Source organism: Zalophus californianus, chromosome 6, assembly GCF_009762305.2.
Source record: "Zalophus californianus isolate mZalCal1 chromosome 6, mZalCal1.pri.v2, whole genome shotgun sequence".
NCBI classification, from domain to species: Eukaryota; Metazoa; Chordata; class Mammalia; order Carnivora; family Otariidae; genus Zalophus; species Zalophus californianus.
Genome location: NC_045600.1, coordinates 22,151,155 through 22,168,796, shown reverse-complemented (window position 1 = coordinate 22,168,796; position 17,642 = coordinate 22,151,155). Strand labels below are relative to the sequence as shown.

General features: G+C 38.6%; 1 protein-coding gene and 1 long non-coding RNA gene across 5 annotated transcripts in view; one reads left to right on the top strand and one right to left on the bottom strand.

Moving 5' to 3' along the window:
* Positions 1–2,458: 2,458 nt before the first annotated feature.
* On the bottom strand, positions 2,459–17,074 carry DIO2 (iodothyronine deiodinase 2). Its single transcript, XM_027572678.2, is given in 3 exon segments — positions 2,459–7,580; positions 7,583–8,153; positions 16,197–17,074. Coding segments are annotated over 3 exon segments (816 nt in total). The 5' UTR covers positions 16,419–17,074; the 3' UTR covers positions 2,459–7,557.
* LOC113910441 overlaps positions 16,346–17,642 on the top strand; it is a 126,882-nt gene continuing 125,585 nt past the window's right edge. For all 4 annotated transcript variants that reach the window (XR_003516042.1, XR_003516044.1, XR_003516043.1 and 1 more), the window contains exon 1: positions 16,346–16,433. This is a non-coding gene — a long non-coding RNA (uncharacterized LOC113910441). The remainder of the gene's footprint in view (positions 16,434–17,642) is intronic.

Genomic DNA, 17,642 nt, shown 5'->3' with positions numbered 1-17,642 from the left:
AAGAAATAACACAGCTTCTATCAGTTTTCTCAACTTTCACTGAAGTGGATTGAATTCTCTCTTCCAAGGATGATGGCCATTTTAATGTCTTATTTTTTGACGGATTTGGCCTTCTTAGTCACATCTAATGGACACTTATAAATACAGATTGACTTACTAAATGAAAGACAGTCCATCTTCCTCTCTTTCTAAATCTTACCCATTCTCTGAGGTCAACTCCTTTTATACTCCACAAAGCCTCCTCTGAGAGCTCTACCCAGCGTTCTTTCCTTCCTTCTTCTGAACTTGTTCTTATTGATTGTACATATCCAATCACTTATTTAACCCTCATTATTAGGGAAGTTAAAGAAATGGCCACTGTGTTAACTTCTGTTACCTTTGGACACTCCCAGCACTTCTTGCTCTCCTTTTTTTGGTAGCAGACCTGCTACCATGGCAACAGAGTAGGCATGTAACACAAACTGGTCCAGTTCAAGTCCTTCTCTGGCGATAGGGTCAAACTCTATCTGAAGCATCTTTTAGTTACAATGTAAGTAATGTACAGCACAGTAACTATCATTAATACTGTATTACATATTGGAAAGTTGCTAAGATAGTAAGTCATAAAGTCCTCATAATAAGAAAAAAAATTTTTGCAACTAAAAAAAATTTTAGTTGCAATTTTTTTGCAACTAAACAACGTGATAAACTCAGTCAAGCTCAAAATTGTCCAAAAGATGTATTTATTCAGGAACAGCAGAGGAATTGCAATTTGGGACAAGCGAACTGTAGCAAGTTACAGGCAAGTCCACTGAAGGTTTGGGGTAGGGTAGCTGTGATTATGGGCAGGAGTATAAAGAGGAGAGAGCTCAGTTCGGTCTGTTAAAAAACAAATGAAGATCAATTTTGAAAATCCCATAAGCAGACAAAACCAGTCCAGTCATACAAACAAAGCTCAATTCAACTCATCTTGCAAGACCAACCTGATCTGGGTCATTTCCTGTTCATGTGTCTGGAAACCATAATCAAAACTTCCCAACGTTGATTTGAGGCAATCCCTGAACAACTCCCTATCATTTAAGAAAATTCCAATATTATCAGTTTTCTGTAAATCACGCCTTTACGGGAAATCATCTCTCATTCCTTAAGATTTTTTTCTGAATTTTCCCATTTTATATCTTCCAGTTCCATTTTAGGTTGAAGTTCTTTCAAACTGCATACAGTGACAAGTGTTAACTAGACTTATTGTGGTAATCATTTCACAATATATACAAATTGTTATGTTGTATACCTGAAACTAATATGATGTTATATGTCAATTATATCTCAATAAAAGAAAAAAAAAGAATGTAAGTAAGGAACTTCCCCCAATCAGATCACCCAACATGAGAAGCTGATCTGAGAGAAAAAGCTGACACCCAGAAAGAGCAGAGACAAAGGACTTAGCAAGCACTGAAGGTTTCTAACGTCCCTGGATCCATCCAACTGTCCCTGAGGTAAGTTTCATTCCAATCATTTCTAGGGTTTGGTTATTTTGGCCAATAAATTCTACTTTTTATTTTTTTTTTTTTTTTGTCGACTAATTTGAATTTGTCACTTGCAGAGCTTTGACAAATTGATGACAGGCTCCTGGGGGGAGTGAATTTCGTTTCACGGCTTTAACACCTCCCATTGCGCCCTGCATAGGTTTTACCCTGCAAAGAACAGAATCCCAATCAATAGTTGTCAGAGTCATGATTCCTCAAATTTCCATTAAAATTCTGGCATATTATATAAGACACTACAAGTATTAATGAAATTATAATATGCAGGAAATCATGAGCAAGTTCATAGTCTCAAGATATATTAGTACATCAGTTAAGTCACCTGTTTTCAGGAACAAAATGCACATATTTAACCCATTGCAAATATATCTCTTATCATTAACAGGCCATTGCCTACATAAACCATTCATATCCTTTATACCTTCTCACAATGCAAACTACTTGATATAAACATGTTTAAAATTTTTTTCATTCCACATTAATACACTGCCAAGCATATTTTATATAACAGATATCTGTATGTATATATATCTACATACATACAGATACATATATTTATATAGGTATATATATAGTTTTAAACAACTCCTGGAAAGTTTATTTATTGCACTTAAAAAACCTGGGGCATAAATACAACAAAGTAAAATTTTGCTCTGCAGTCTCAATAGGGCCTTTTCCATGAATTCTGTGTGTGACTTGTTCACGAAAATGGAAAGTATCTGAAGATTTTCTTCTAACTTGTCTTGATTTCCTTGAAGACTCTGGCACACAGCATGAGATTAAAATAACCTGGCATCACTGGCGTCTTTACCCACAAATACCAAGGAATAAATATTAGAATGATGGATTCTCTTTCCCTTGTCAACCATGAATATGTTCCAGCCAGGGGCAAGGTCTAAAGAGTAATTTCAAAATAAACAAACAGAACCAAAGAGTAACTTTATTCTTTTATTCAAAGTTTATTAAAATACAAGAACAAATTTTAAAAGCACACATACCACTCAGCACCAATATAATAGCACTCTTTCTACTGATAATCTCCAAAGCATTTCTGTTTCTGCAACTGAGCAGCAGAGAAATACACACGTGCATTCTCACCACATTTACCCAGTACCCATAGCATCATGCCCCAAATAGTCTCCTTGCCAGGGAGACAAAGACAGGCAGAGGAAAACTAATGTGACTACATCCAACCACTAACTGAGTCGGTGACTCTTTCATCAGTAGTTATCATTCGCACACTAGTCACCTCTGCACATCCCAGTCTCCCTCTCTGGGCGCCCGATTACTTGGGCTAGTGATAGAGTCTGGCGATAATGTGATGCAAAACTAAGTAAAACTGGCCAACATTCCCTACCCAATATCTTTTAATTGCTTTGGTTACAAAGTCCTGGATACTTATGTCTTCATAGTCTCTCATCCTAATACACATAAAAAGTACATGGGCCAGTGACGTAGTCTGGAGAAGTCTTGAGAGAATTTCTATTTATTCCCCACCCCCTTCTGTGGGTTTCTTTCATTTATGTGTTTACCTGATTGCTTTGGGGGGAGAGGGGGGAGTTTTGAGCCCAAACAGTGACTTCATTTAACATTTCCTGGGTCCTTGAGATCTCCTCAGCAAATACTAAATAAACTCCGTGGAGCTCTGGTGCTACTGCCTCAGATGGGCAGCAAGCCCTGACTTGCATGAGCAGTCTTGTTTGGACATCTGTACCTGTTTGCTTTCTATTGGTTCAGACTCGCCTTAAAACAGAGCTGGGTCTCTTAAGTCTGAGACCTTGCTTCTGCTGCTATCCACAACATAAGGCACTAGGAAGTGGCCCAATATTCACCTCACCCTAAAGTCATTCATTGACACCTAGCAGCCCTCTTCCATTGGCGAGAAGTTTCTTTCCAAATTCTCCCAAATCAGTTGACCAAATTCCCAGGGCCTAGCTCTTCTCAGTTAGCAACTTCCTGACTCTCCCAGGCCCTACTTCCTTCTTTCATGGAGGACCTCAAGATACTACCAAGAAAATGCTGATCACCAAGCAGAGATCCATACTTGTGCCCCATTCTGGATGTACATATGAAACCTAAGTTTGGATTCTATTTTTAAGATAAAGGAGAAAGTAGGGAGAAAGTTGGGCTATAACTAAAAACATTTTGCTCTGATTTTTGGCAATATCATTTTAAGTTCCTGGAATTGGAATTCTTACTGTTCATCTCCACTGCTGAGAGACATGACATTGGACATGTTCTGAAAGCTCTACGTGCTGGAGAGGTTTCCATTAACTCTTCAATGGGACAGAAATTGGTGTCTACATTTTCCCCTTTGCAATGGCCATATGATTCTAATTAAGCTAATTTTCCAAACCATCAGTCAGCTTTACGGAATGGAAAGTCCTGTACATCAGTGCATTCCTTTTGCTGTGGATATAACCAATAGGGCATGCTAAGAGCACCTTGTATCCAGCTGGGAATTCTCCCAAAGGCATAGTTTTGTCTTTAACATGCCCTCTGGTATTTTATGCAGCAAGGCAGTACCCACACATGACCTCACCATATTTCATATTTTTTATTCAAGAGCCCAAATAGTGAAATACACTTCAGGCAAAATAAAAGACAGCAGGCTTCTCTTCTTTCCTTGGTCATAGAATAGGCATTTTCTGCTTAATGGCAGAATTTAAATCAATAGGTCATTTAGAACTTGATATTACCAAAAATCAAGGGTACATTCTATAAACAAGGTGAAGACATAGTACCAGAGATCCAAAACATGAATATAAAAAGTCATATAAGTTAAACGACTGTCACTTTAGCTATACAAAGAACAGTTACTAGTCTGCCTCTAAGGAGGTCAGTTACATTTTAATATCTATATCAAACATTTCTACATTATTGTGTGGGCATTTCATTCATGCCCATTCAAGAAAGTCATTGTTGATTCCACTAAAATTTTCTCTAAGCAATAAAATAAAGTAAGTTTGAATAGTTCCAAGACATACATCTTTCAAACACTAAATGTTTGAGTAAATCCAGATGCTATGATAATATCTAAAATCTCTTGGAAACTATTTCAATAATAGACAAGCTAATTCAGTTTAAAAGGCTAAACTGATAGCTCCATGTAAACACAGCCTGTGGGGGAGGGGATGTTTAAGTCTCAATTGTTCAAAGGAACATACTTTACAAAGTATGTTTGAACAATTGTTCAAATGAACATACTTTACAAAGACAAGATAGGTGGGGTGGGTATTGACGATCTAATAATTTATCTGAGCATACCAGCTAAGCATTGATTCTCTTCTACTTCAAATAATGAGTTCTTGTTATATTCATAAAAGATACATCATAGGAAATCATAAAAAATCATGCTGAGATAAATAGGTTACATAATTACAGGCTTATCATAACTCTGGTAACACCAAGCCATTCTACATACTGTAGGATTCCTGAGCTTTGTCAATTCACTTTCTTCATTGGCCCCTAACTGCCTTTCTTCCAGAAAGTCTTCTATGTTCTATTGAACATATCTTTTTCCCTGATATTCAGCCTATGCCTTTGTATATTTACTTCCACTGCTTCATTTTTCCATTGGAATATCCTCATGGAGAGGAATTGCACACACACGACCTTCTCTTTTCCTTAAACATATATCACGACTGGGTGCTTTTTCCATCATCCTTTTTCCCAGACAACTAGCACTGCCTTAGCCAAATCTCATCCCCCCACCAGCTTCTCTAACATCCTGTTCCATTATTGTACATGTAGAACAAAGGGGAAGTTTAAGGACAACAGGGCGAGTGTGCTGCAACCAAGTTTTCATTTTACTTTTCTAGGGTACCACATAATCTTGACACCTTTTTAAAGATAAAATTCAATGGGGCCCACTGAGTAGTCTGGAGTATAGGGTTTAATGACTGGGAACTCTGAAATAATCTGTTTTCCGTGGGAATTTCCAGAAATTTGTTAGATGATGCCACATTTTCAAAATTTGCTTTGTTTCTTTGCAGGTGTATTTTATAAAATTTAAGACACTGGAAAGCTTAAATGTTGCTGTAAAAAAAAATCAGTTAAAATAGTACATTAATATCTAAACAGTAAACTAGTGATATGACTGATACATTGTTCCAGTTCTGTTTTGTTTTTTTAATATATTTTTTGTTCTTACACACTCAGTTTCCACCTTTTTCTTATTTCAGGCAACTAGTTCCAGAAGATATTTTCAACTTGAGATTTTTTTTCTATGACTTTTATTTTATGATTCAATCATTAATGGAATGGTCATAAGAACCTTTGATTGTACATATCAATACAACCATGTACTGTGATCTGACAGCATCCTCAAATTTACAATAAAAAATTTATAACACAAAATTAATTGGTCTATTCTTTGGGGATTATGATATTTAGATATTATATTCTAGGTAAAACTATAGTATCATTAAAGAGAAATGTGTGTGTGTGTGTGTGTATGTATGTGTGTGTGTGTATATATATATATATATATATATATATATATATATATATATAGCATTATAATGATGAAAGAGGCCTTAGATTACTAGACCTCAGCTAACTGGAACAAAGGAAGACCCAGTCCAAATTTAAATGTAAATGGGAATTCCATTTCACCAAATTCCATGCCACTGAGGGTTGCCTTATATCAAAGCCTCCAAAATTATTAATGAGAATTGTCTCAAACTAACTTTCTATTCCTCTATTTTGTAACTGAAGAAATCTTGCTTATTTGCACCTCTTATTCATTATAGTTCACCTACTTTGGGAGGAGAACAGTGCTATAGCTGAATGGCCAGGGCACCTACCTCCCACAGCAGCTGAGAATATATTTATATATATTATAAAGACTATATTATGAAGAATGTACTCTCCAGCTCAGCCACTGTTATGGAGACTAAGACCAAGAATGAGTGGGGCCACATCATAATTGTAGGAATGCAGAGGGACAGACCAGCATCACTGGACCTACTGGTTTTACATTTAATCAGTATCATGGGGTATAATTCACCCACTGAAAATATACATACCACAGACCTGTTTAAAAAAGTAATTATTTCTGCCAAAGAATCCTCATAATTACAAATAATGAAGTGTGGGGTTCTTTTTTTCCCCTTTCTATCCCCCTTTCTCCCTCAATTGAGGGGTATATGATAAATACATTGATTTCATATGTATATTCTCAATGCTAATTTCAGTTGAGCTGTTTCTTTTTCTGGCCCATATATGTTTTATGTTTCCATGTTTCTGTGACTAACAAGTTAGTCCCACTCTCTATTGCTTCAAGGGGAAACTCTGTGAAGCCTCCTCATCTTTCTGCCTCCTGTCCCTAGCTTGTCAATTTGATTTTCTTCTAGGGCTTTCCCCACTTGCCTAGAAAGGAACCCTAAGATTTCAGATAATCATCCTCATCCTCCAGGTAGGGATCATTCTTGATATCTGCAAATATACCTGTGAGTTCTGGGATGTTTAGACTGGCATAGAGCACCACAAGGCTAGAAACTAGAACAGCAGAAACTACTCGAACACTGTTAAACACAAGTCTTAACCACAAGGTCTGGGCTCAAGGACTCGTTATAAGTAAATATTGGGGAACTTTCCAGATGGGCTCTATCCATGCTGAATAAAGTGTAGGCAATACCCCTTATACTAATAAGGACAATAGTTCCCCAACATAGTAGTTATTCAGGTAAGTCTTTTCTTCAAGTCCCAAAGCATGCAGCAGCTGCATTACTTCTTTCCCAAGGCAGAATGAACACATGTTGAAACAGGGTTTCTTCCTCTCCATCTTGGGATCTTTTCACTCAGGGCTTTTCACTAGGAAGAGATGTGCTGGGGTACTATTTAGCCAAATGCCATTTGAGTGGTAAAAGGAATATGGAGATGTTAGAGGTTTATGTTCTTCTGACATGTAAATTCCTGTCTTTCAGCAAGACAATGGGACTCAGTTGAAATAGTGGATTCAGTTCTTAGTTTCCTTTCCTTAACATAATTTAAAAAAAAAAAAAAAAACAACTCTTTTACAATCATACCTTTAACCAGCTAATCTAGATTTCATCTTTTGCTGAAATTCTTCTCCAGCCAACGCCGGACTTCTTGAAGGTTGTAGCAGAAGGGGCCCTTTCCTCCCAGATAAGCAATTTTCTGTCTCTGCACAATACACACACGTTCAAAGGCTACCCCATAAGCTACATTGGCATTATTGTCCATGCGGTCAGCCACAACTCGGCACTGGGGCGGCAAGGAGAAACGCTCCAGAAGCTGGTGGGCTGCTGCACATCGGTCTTCCTGGTTCCTGTGCTTCTTCACTTCAAAAGACAAAGAAGAATCACCAGGCACTGCCCAACCATCTGAAGGATGAGCCTCATCAATGTAGACCAACAGGAAGTCAGCCACTGATGAGAACTCTTCCACCAGTTTGCTGAAGGCTGGCAGCTGGCTAGTAAAAGGAGGTCAAGTGGCTGAGCCAAAGTTGACCACCAGTGGGCGCTCAGGGCTGGCAAAGTCAAGAAGGTGGCATTCGGCTCCATCAACCATCTTCACCTGGGCACCATTTCTACTGTTGTCACCTCCTTCAGAATTGGAGACATGTACCACACTGGAATTGGGGGCATCTTCACCCAATTTCACCTGGTGGTGAAAAAAAAAGGGGGAGAGAATACCATATGAAATGCGTTGTTACTCCATTTCACTCTATACAGAAACAACTGGCTCTAATCAAATGTGGTATTCCTTCATAGGATGTAATAAACCTATATTGATTTAAGTAAAGAGGCATCATGGCAGGTAATGTAAAAAAAAGGCCCTAAAAAGAGTAGAAGTCTTTTTCATTCTGTAGAGTCACTGAGGCTAATTGTTTTCAGCATCGAAGGCATCTCAGTTAACTCTCTTCATCATTACGTTGAGGCTGGTATTCTTTACTACCCTTACTTTGCTGTCAATGGTTAACACACATTGTATAACAAATGATTAATTGGCTTCATTTTAAAAGTTAAAAGTGAATGGTCTAGTTTAAGAGAAATTATCAGAGTTGTGGGAGTTAGGTACCTCCTTCTGAATTCCCACTAATGAATTCCAAAATACTTGGGAAAGACCTTTATGTTCTTCCATGATGCTAATTCATTTAATCTCAACCAATGGACAATGATCCCAATGAAGTGTATTTCTGTCCAGAACTAGAAAACCTGGGCTCTGCCATTTACTGGAAGGGCTACTTCCACTTCACCTCTTCAGTGCCTCAGGTTTTCCATCTGTAGAATGGTGATAATAGTGCCTTCCTTGGACAGTTATAGGGTGATAACATAAGAAAACGAGCTCTTGTACACTACAAATCATTGTGTGGGTATAGGTTCCAACATTAAATGTCACCCAAACATGTGAAACAGCATATCATCTTTCTGGGAAATTCTATTTTTAAAAAAAAGATTATCCTTAGAAGTGATTTGAGCTCTTCTCTATATGATGTCCTTCCTGGAGGTTTCTCAAGCTGCTACTTACTTTCAGGTTCCTACAACTGGAACCTCACCATTTCCATAAAACAAATGAAATAACAAAAACATACAATTATTCCAGAATTCTTTTAATTCCTCATTTTTCATGTGTTTTTGGTTTGGTTTGTTTTCTTGTTTTTATCTAGGAAATCACAAACCATTTACTAGTCTATCATACATTCTATTAAGGAGCTCCTCTGAACTAAAAAATATTCAGGCAGGTATAGAAGAAGGTATGCAAGAAAATTGTTCCACATTCCCCTTTGCAAGTGGTTTAAATAGCTGAACACAGACTAAAGGAAAGTTTGCTGGCCTTTGGATCTGTAAATTGATAATAAAAAGCTGGCAACATAAAAGAACCAATTACCTCAGTTTGAATTAACACAATCAGATCTTCCCCTAGAATGGTTTAATCAAAGCCAATAACATTAGGGACAACTTACGACAGCCCAATTGATTTTTATACACTATACTTAATATTACAAAACACTTCCAACTGGATCGACTTATTCCCTTCATATAAATACAGCCACACATAACACTGCTAGTAATTGAAGTCACTTAGAAGTAAATTGTTAAAAACTCAACAATCCAAACTGATGTAAAATACTCAAGGGCTTTTATTCAGAAGCTTCTATCTAATGTGAATACATAACTCATTTTAACTGTAGAGAAAGAAGTAAAGAAGTTCTTTCTCCCTTCTGAAAAATCCTAGCAATGCAGATTTGAAATGATACAATTAGTTTTCCTAAAAAATCTTAGAATAACAACCTTGTTTCTTAGAAAAGGAAGCTGTTGGTATGATTTAAATAAGTATGTTTGTTTTCAGTTACTATCAGGGAGAAAGTTACTTTATTTATGTTAATTTTCTTGGTTAATTTGCAAGTTACACTAGATGGAGAAATCTAATAAGCCACTTTCAGTTGGGTTATTTTATATGAGGTAAAATAATACCTCATTCATCTCTGAGGTATTAAAATATACTTACAATTTAAAGATACACATTTTAAAGGTATTATAAACTTTTTAATCTATGGGTACTTCTTGTACTTCTTTGTAGATCTAGGTGGTGGGTAGCATTACCATTACCTTCTTGTTAGATTTTTCCCACTTAAAATACAGGTAATAATTATAGGAGGGCTGCTTTCAATGATATTATGTTGTGTTCCTCAATACACTGTGATATAAAGATCTGAATGCATTCAGACCAGTCTAAATCCATGAACTGTCATAGTGACTTCTTGTTAAGTGAGCAACCCATACACAGGAGAAAAATCATCTCTGGACTGTAGACTTATAGGTTCTTGGTAGGTGAAAACAACCATCTGCTTGTTGGAGTCATTTTAAAGACCTCTGATGCCCCTGACTCTCACCCAGGCAGAGCTGCTGATCCTTGCATTATTCTTGATTATTCAACTGAACAATCTAATCTGATGCTTCAGTCACAGGTGACTCTCTTATTACCTGTAGTTAATTTTCTTGGAAAGTTAAAGCACCTCCTCCTTCTTCTTAGTGACACATAGCTCAGCCACATAATTCTTTTCAAAATACAGACTAGTCCACGTCAGAAAATTTCAAACAAGTATAATACATTTACTCTAAAATTAAAAATTAGAAGAGTTACCAAATACATGCTTGTGTGTGTGTGTGTGTGTGTGTGTGTGTGTGTGTGTAGTGCCAGCAGCAGGGTTGGCATTTTGTTAAGCTGGGGATTTTGTTGAATGAATTACTGAGTGAATAATAGCGGTTATAATCCTAGGAGTAGGGGCCAATGAAGAATTTTACACTTAATAATAATCTTGACTTGCAAAGAACATAACTGTGTTTGGGTGATGGATATGCTACTGAGTCAGATAATTTGGAAATGTGAATCCTGGAGCCCTATTGTAGAGTTCTGTCATAATCAACACCAAATATGTTCTTGATTATCTCGGCTGGTCTGTGTATGAAATGATAGAAGCCAATCCTCTTTATTTTGCTGAGCAGCCATGGGACCCTATTGCAGATTGGAAGGTCATAAGGGGACATCCTGTTCATGAGGGTGACTAGGTTAGAGAAAACGTGTAAGACCAATGATAATAATAAACCTATAAGAAAAAAAAACACCCATTATCTGTGAGTCCCAACGTGAGTAGACCAGTAGTCTGCTTTTGTAAACCTCATCAACTAATTGTAAAAGTTTGTCCATTTTGCTAAAACCTGCTGATGACAATTTAGCAATGATAAAGAAAAAATAAACTTCAGAAATTTAAAAAATGAAAGTTCCCTTTAACCTAAAAAATAAATCTTTTAAAAGGACATTATTGTCTTTTCTCAATTGCCATTTGAGAACAATGTCATTTCTCATTTGATCTCTGTGACAATTAAATTCCTATTATGACCAGAATTTCAAATGAAGAGTTTCTTGGTTTGCTCAGTTATACTCCCTGCTGAGACAGAATGGGAGAATCACCATTGTCTTCAATGATGGAAGATTCTTTGCTTTCCCCAGGAGCAAAGCATTCCTTGACAAAGAGCCAGGATGATGAAGAAAATAAAGTTCATCCCATAATAACATTTAGGCTGCAGGAAAGAAGCTCAACAAAAACAAGTTATCCCCTGGTACTCCCAAACTTTGTTTAATTTCCCACAGTGGCACAGAAAGTCTCCTGGCCACAAGTTACCTATCATCTTAATTTCTCCTTCTTAGAGGGTTTGTGTTTGGTTTTTGTCCTTAATGAGACATATTTGCCAAAGAGGCATTCAAAAGGCATTTTTTACTCTTGCGGAAGAGTAATTAGGTCGGTACCTCTTTCCCTGCCAGCATTAGCTGCTCTAAAGAGAACCCTGCCCAGTATTTAATGCCCAAACACAAGAAGCATCATTTCCACTAATTGGTCTTGAAGTTCCGATGTTCCCAAAGGGTCCCTTTATTTTTGCAAGGATCAGAAAGGACATACGTAAAATGTAATATCGTCATCACTGACTTTATCGCTCTCATCTGCGCTCTTACAGTTGTCCTTTCTTATGTTTGTGTAATCAACATCAACACAACACCAACAAGGGAGGTGAATAAAGGGTTGCATTTTTACAATACAGGGCATCTCTGGGCAGAGCACAAATGTTGTGATAGCCATATTTATAAATATGAACAAGAGTGTAAATATACGGCATATAAATTGACTCCCTTGATGATGGTATTCCTTTTACTGACAGTGTTCAGTGCATGGGGAAAAGGATAATACTTCTTTAGCATGTGGACTGTGAAATGCAGGGCAAGGGAAAAAAAGAACCATTCATCAGGCAGAAGCTGGAAATAGAGCATATACTACTAACCTTGTTTTTTTTCCCCCTTTTCCACAGCCCAAGAAAGGCTTCTGGACAAAATATCACCTCATCTCATGGTAGGAAGTAAAGCAAATGATAAAAATGGTGGTGGGTATGTGGTAGAACAATATTTACACATCCTTCTTGCTACCCAAAGCCCTGGAATGGCTTTATTAACCATCAAGAATTTTCAAATTCTTTGACATAATGACCAGACTACATCAGCGGGCCTTACAAACATGGCCAAACAATTATTAAGCAGCAATTTACCCATTTACATTCAAATTGGCCAAATAAACCAGAGTTGAAGAATGAGCTACCTACTCTTTCCTTTTGGTCATTCTCTTTTTGATTTGTACCTTGAAAACCTTGATTTGTACCTGCGCTCTAGCACTTCCTAGTGGTTTATCCAAGTGATGGACAAGCTCTGGCTGTGGCCTCCTTTGTGTTCTTTTGGGACAATTTCTCTCTTAAAAGGGCTATTTTCCATTGTAGAAACTAGTGTCAAAAGGTTTGAGGTGAATGAAGAGGAGAAGGATGTTAGAAACCCTTTCAAAACCAAAATTATATGTTCAAATGAATATGTTTTCTGTGCTACTGCAGTATTTACCACGCAGAAGCTAAACTGCTTGTCAGCATCTATACTGTGTGTTTACTTTTACACTTCATTTAGGTAGGAGCCAGGCTCCCAGACAGGGTAGTTTGCTTATTGGTTGCATTTTTGAGTCTTGGAACACCAGCACAAGGATGCAGTGTTAGACGCGATGACACAGATTAGGAAAACTTAAAGAACACACATCTGGTGTTCACCTCTGTCACAAGTTTCCGTAGACATTCTTTTTCATCAATACCTTGCACGGAACTCCCTCTAACCGAGCGCAAGTTATCTTTAAAGGTTTCCCTCTGAAGTTAATTTTAACTCCCAGTCAATATTTTAACGAAGAAGAGTTGTTTTATTTTGTTCTGTTGATTTCCTTGTGGCCTCCTGTTGGAGCCAAATACAGGGATAGCACTTTGCCAGCAATATCTTCCCAAATATCTGACCTTCAACAAAGGGAATTAGAAAGGACGTGCCTAATGTATTACAGGTGCGCAAACCCCTTAGCCGGGAAAACCCTGCTTCTGCAGGTGGCAGCCTCAAAGTAACGCAAGTCAGGATTGTGAAATACAGTGGTGCTGTCTCACACAGAACCTCATCCAGTGTGGCCCCAGATTGGCTACACCCAAAGACAGTGTCGCAGATGACAACAGCAGTCGGGGAAGTGATTCAACCTGTTTCAGAGATTCACCGTGACCCTTAAATGCCACCACAGCCACCACCACCTTGCCATACTTGGGAGACAGAAGGAGACCTAAAATCAAGGCAAGCTGTGTTCACAACGTTTCTATTCATTAGACACCCAGTCCAGTCTTGTCTCTGGATATATGGGTCCTTGAGTTGCTTCTTCTCATGGTATCTATTATATAAATCATAAAAAGCAAACATAATAACATCAGTTGTGAACTTGGTCACTAATCAAATCAACAGACACAATATAGGAGAAGAATCATAAACCATATGCAAAAAAAGAAAAAAGAAAAAAAATCACTTGTCCTTGTCAATTTCTTGGACTACAAAACATAAAATATTGCAACACACTATATATTAGTGAAAAAAATAAATAATAAAGTTTATTGAAGAGGCATTTGTGGGTTTTTTTGCCTTTTTATTCCAATAAGCTGCTTAAGAGGAGAAACACTCCTTTCGTGGGTAACAGCAGAGCCCCCATATTTTATGTGAGATATTTATACAAGGATATATGCATATAAATAAAATTCTCCCAACTGGTGACTTTCCTTTTATAGGCAAAAAGTCAATTATCTTTCAAAGAAGTAAGAGTTTAATATGCTGAGTTCAAGCCACTGGCATTGGCATGTTATCTTCCTAATACCTACAAAATCCAGATGTGGATGAGGGAACTTGCTAATAATGTGCCTGACATACATGAGTGTGCATTCTCCACCCTCTTCCGAAGTCTTTACTCCCAAATCAAAACATAAAATTTTCACACTCAATGATACATTTGTGGGAATGAAATGGTCATCTCGATATCTCTCTCCCTCAACTCCCCTTTGCCCAACATACATAACACAAAGGAAATTATATGGTTAGAAGCTTAAGCATTGTTTCCTATTATTATAAAGGAACTTTTACTAACAAGAGCTCTTACTATTCTCTGGCCTTAAGGACAACATATGCAGATGTTCTGCAGGTAACTTTTGATAACAAAGACATGCAATATAGTAAAATGCCCCTAATTCATGATGAATATTTCCTTCTTGAACACTTGTTTAATTTTCAGTGGAACAAGCTTACTCTGGATTCTTTGTGACTAGAAGTTACTTCTGTTCCTCTCCTGGTGCACAGATTTATTTTTCTAGAGTTTATTGATGGGGGATTCATTCCTTCCCCCTTCTCTGATTCTGAGTTTTAATCCTGTTTCTGAGGTGCCACTTGTCTATAATGTACCACTTCTCTGGCTTCCATATGTCTCTCAAACTCCCTTCCCTGGCATCTCAGACAAGGTCCCCCAATACAGTTAGGGAAAACCAAGATTGTCTACTTGGACCACAACTTTTGCCAAATGAGTCCATTCTTCTTAATTAAGCCCAGAGATCTTTAGGACTCATGTGGGCATGGGCAGAGAGGACAATGGACAAAGGACCCGTTCCCCTTTGCCCCTTGAGATTTGAGTTGGGGGTGTCCTACCAAAAGGCTGGGATGACAGTAAGTCTTAGAAACAAAGATCATCAAGTCTGGTCTTGAGAAGCAGCCCTGGGACATGAGTTCTGCAGCTAAGTAAGGTCACTGCTCCAGTGCTCAAGACACGTGTTATAACAGGTTTGAGACTATAACGAACCATAATGGACTTATCTGCTCTTTCTAGGACAACTTGTTTCACTTTTGAGAAAGCAAATGTGATTTCCCCTACAAAGTCTGATTTCTGACAGCTAGTTCTCAGCTCCTTCTTTTTTGCAAATTGGTATCCAGTAACCCGGGACTCGGTGCCTGATAACCACTTCAAAAGGGTTCAAATCAAAGAAGTCATGGGGATGAAAAGTGTAGCATAGGGAATATAGTCAATAATTTTGTAATAACTTTGTATGGTGACAGATGATAACCACACATATCATGGTGAACATTTCTTAATGTATATAATTGTATATAATTGTCAAAACCCCATGTCGTACACCTGTTCATTGTATGTCAACTATCCTTCAATTACAAAAATGTCCATGTAGAGGAGGATGCTGCACACAGGGCTGCCTTCATTAACTCTTACCTCTACCAGAAACGAGGGGGGCCATTATGCCAAATCACACTGGCTGTGACCATTTTGTTACATCTTGCCAACTCTGAGGGTTCTGAGTAGCATTGTCTTTTTTTCCCCTTGCTTTTCAGTACCCACCATTGAACTGTCTTTCCTAATGCACCTCCACCTCTCATCAAGCAAACCCTCAAAATCCCAGTTTGTGACAAGAGCAGGTTAAACGCAGCAGTCTCCCCTCCCCCGACATTTTCTGACTTTTCCCCAAGTTATTTAACCGGCACAAACACCCTCTACTCCAAAATTGCAGCAAGACACGAATGACCCTTATTAGGAAGCCTCCTTACTAAGTCACGCCGAGTCATTATGGCTTAATACCTGTCAGCCCCAAATCTAACCTGTGTGACAGGTGTGGAAGGTGCAGGAAGGAGCTCCCTTGAGCATAACCACCAGGCCCCCAAAGAGAGCTCCATGACCCCAGCCCAGTGCTCCCCACGGCCTGCTGTCCCTAACTTGCCAACCCCTACCCCTGCTGACCACGGGAGAAGCCCCTGTCCGGAGCAGCTCACCTGCTTGTAGGCATCGAGGAGGAAGCTTTTCCAGATGCAGCGCATTCCCTCTGAGGTCAGCATGCGCCTCCACTCCCCGCGAGTGGACTTGGAGCGGCTCAGCAGCAGCACCACGTGCTTGAGGAGAATGACCGAGTCATAGAGTGCCAGGAAGAGGCAGTTGGAGAAAAAAACTGGCAGAATTTGCAGTGTGATCAGCAAGTCTACGCTGAGGATGCCCATCTTCTCTGCCTCCCAGTCAGTTCCCTTGTGCGCTCTGGTTCCCTTTCACCCTCTTATTTAAAAGGGGGGTGGTGATAGAGGGGGTGGGGGAGATAAAGGGGAAGGCCGGGGGTGGGGGGAGAAGGAGAAAAACTAAATTAAAAGGAAGCCCAAGTTGTCTCCTCTTTCAAAGAAGCAGAAATGGTAAGACCAAGTCCAGTCTCTCCAGCCCAGCAGTTGGAGTGTGCCCATCAATTCATTCAATTCGGAGCTGCTGCTTTTTTTTTTTTTTTTCAGGATTTAAGATGTTAAAAAAAAAAAAAAAAACCACACACACAAACTGGCGTACCCGTTCCTAATCCAGTTACCCCTCTCAGAGTCGGTTAAAGACAGGCAGTTCTACTTTCATTTCCAAGCACCTATGAGACTGTGGCAGAGATTGCAAAATTTTCTTTAGCTTTTCATTGTCTCTATGTTCAGAAACGTAGCCTGTTTCTTTCTTGAATTGCCAGAGTTTTAAAAAATGTGCTTTAAGGGTAGTTTTTCCCCTTCTTTACTCCGTTTTACACACACTTTCTGTTCTCCTTCTCCCAAGCTGTCTCCCTCTCTCCCTTCCCCAGGAGCGACTGACTCCTCTTTTCCTCACTCCCTCTGGCTTTTCCTTCGTGCTATCTGTCTGTGGTGCAAAGTGCCTCTCTCTCTGCAGCCCAGTGAGTCTCCCTGAAGCCTTTTATACATTCCCTGGCTAATTGCTGCAATAGAGAAATGAAAGCCTAATCTTGGTAAAGATCTTGACGTCACTGAGAAAGAGGGCTTTACTTTGGCCAGAACTGCAGTGAATAGAAAAGCAAAACTCGACAACTTTTTTTTTTTTTTTAGAAGGAGGGGGGGTAGAGGGACAGTGGAATTTTGCTTTGTGATTTAAAGAGAGGGAGAGAGAAAAAAAATTAATACTTTTGACGGTTTTCAGGAAATGCTTCTAGACTTTGGGAAAAGTAATTTAATTTAACGTGTAAATTGATAGGAAACTCTCTCTCCTCTGATGATGATTATTGTTATTGTTCATTTATGAGGGGTTTTTGGAAAGAAAGCATTCTGGAAGGCAGGTAGAAAAGAGAAAGAGTACTCAGGGATGGTCTGTTCTATTTTTTAGAAGATGTGGATGCTTACATCTGGTCTTTATACCTTTATACTGTGACAGTTTCTCGTCAGATTTGTGACCTAGGTTCTTTAAATATTTTTGAG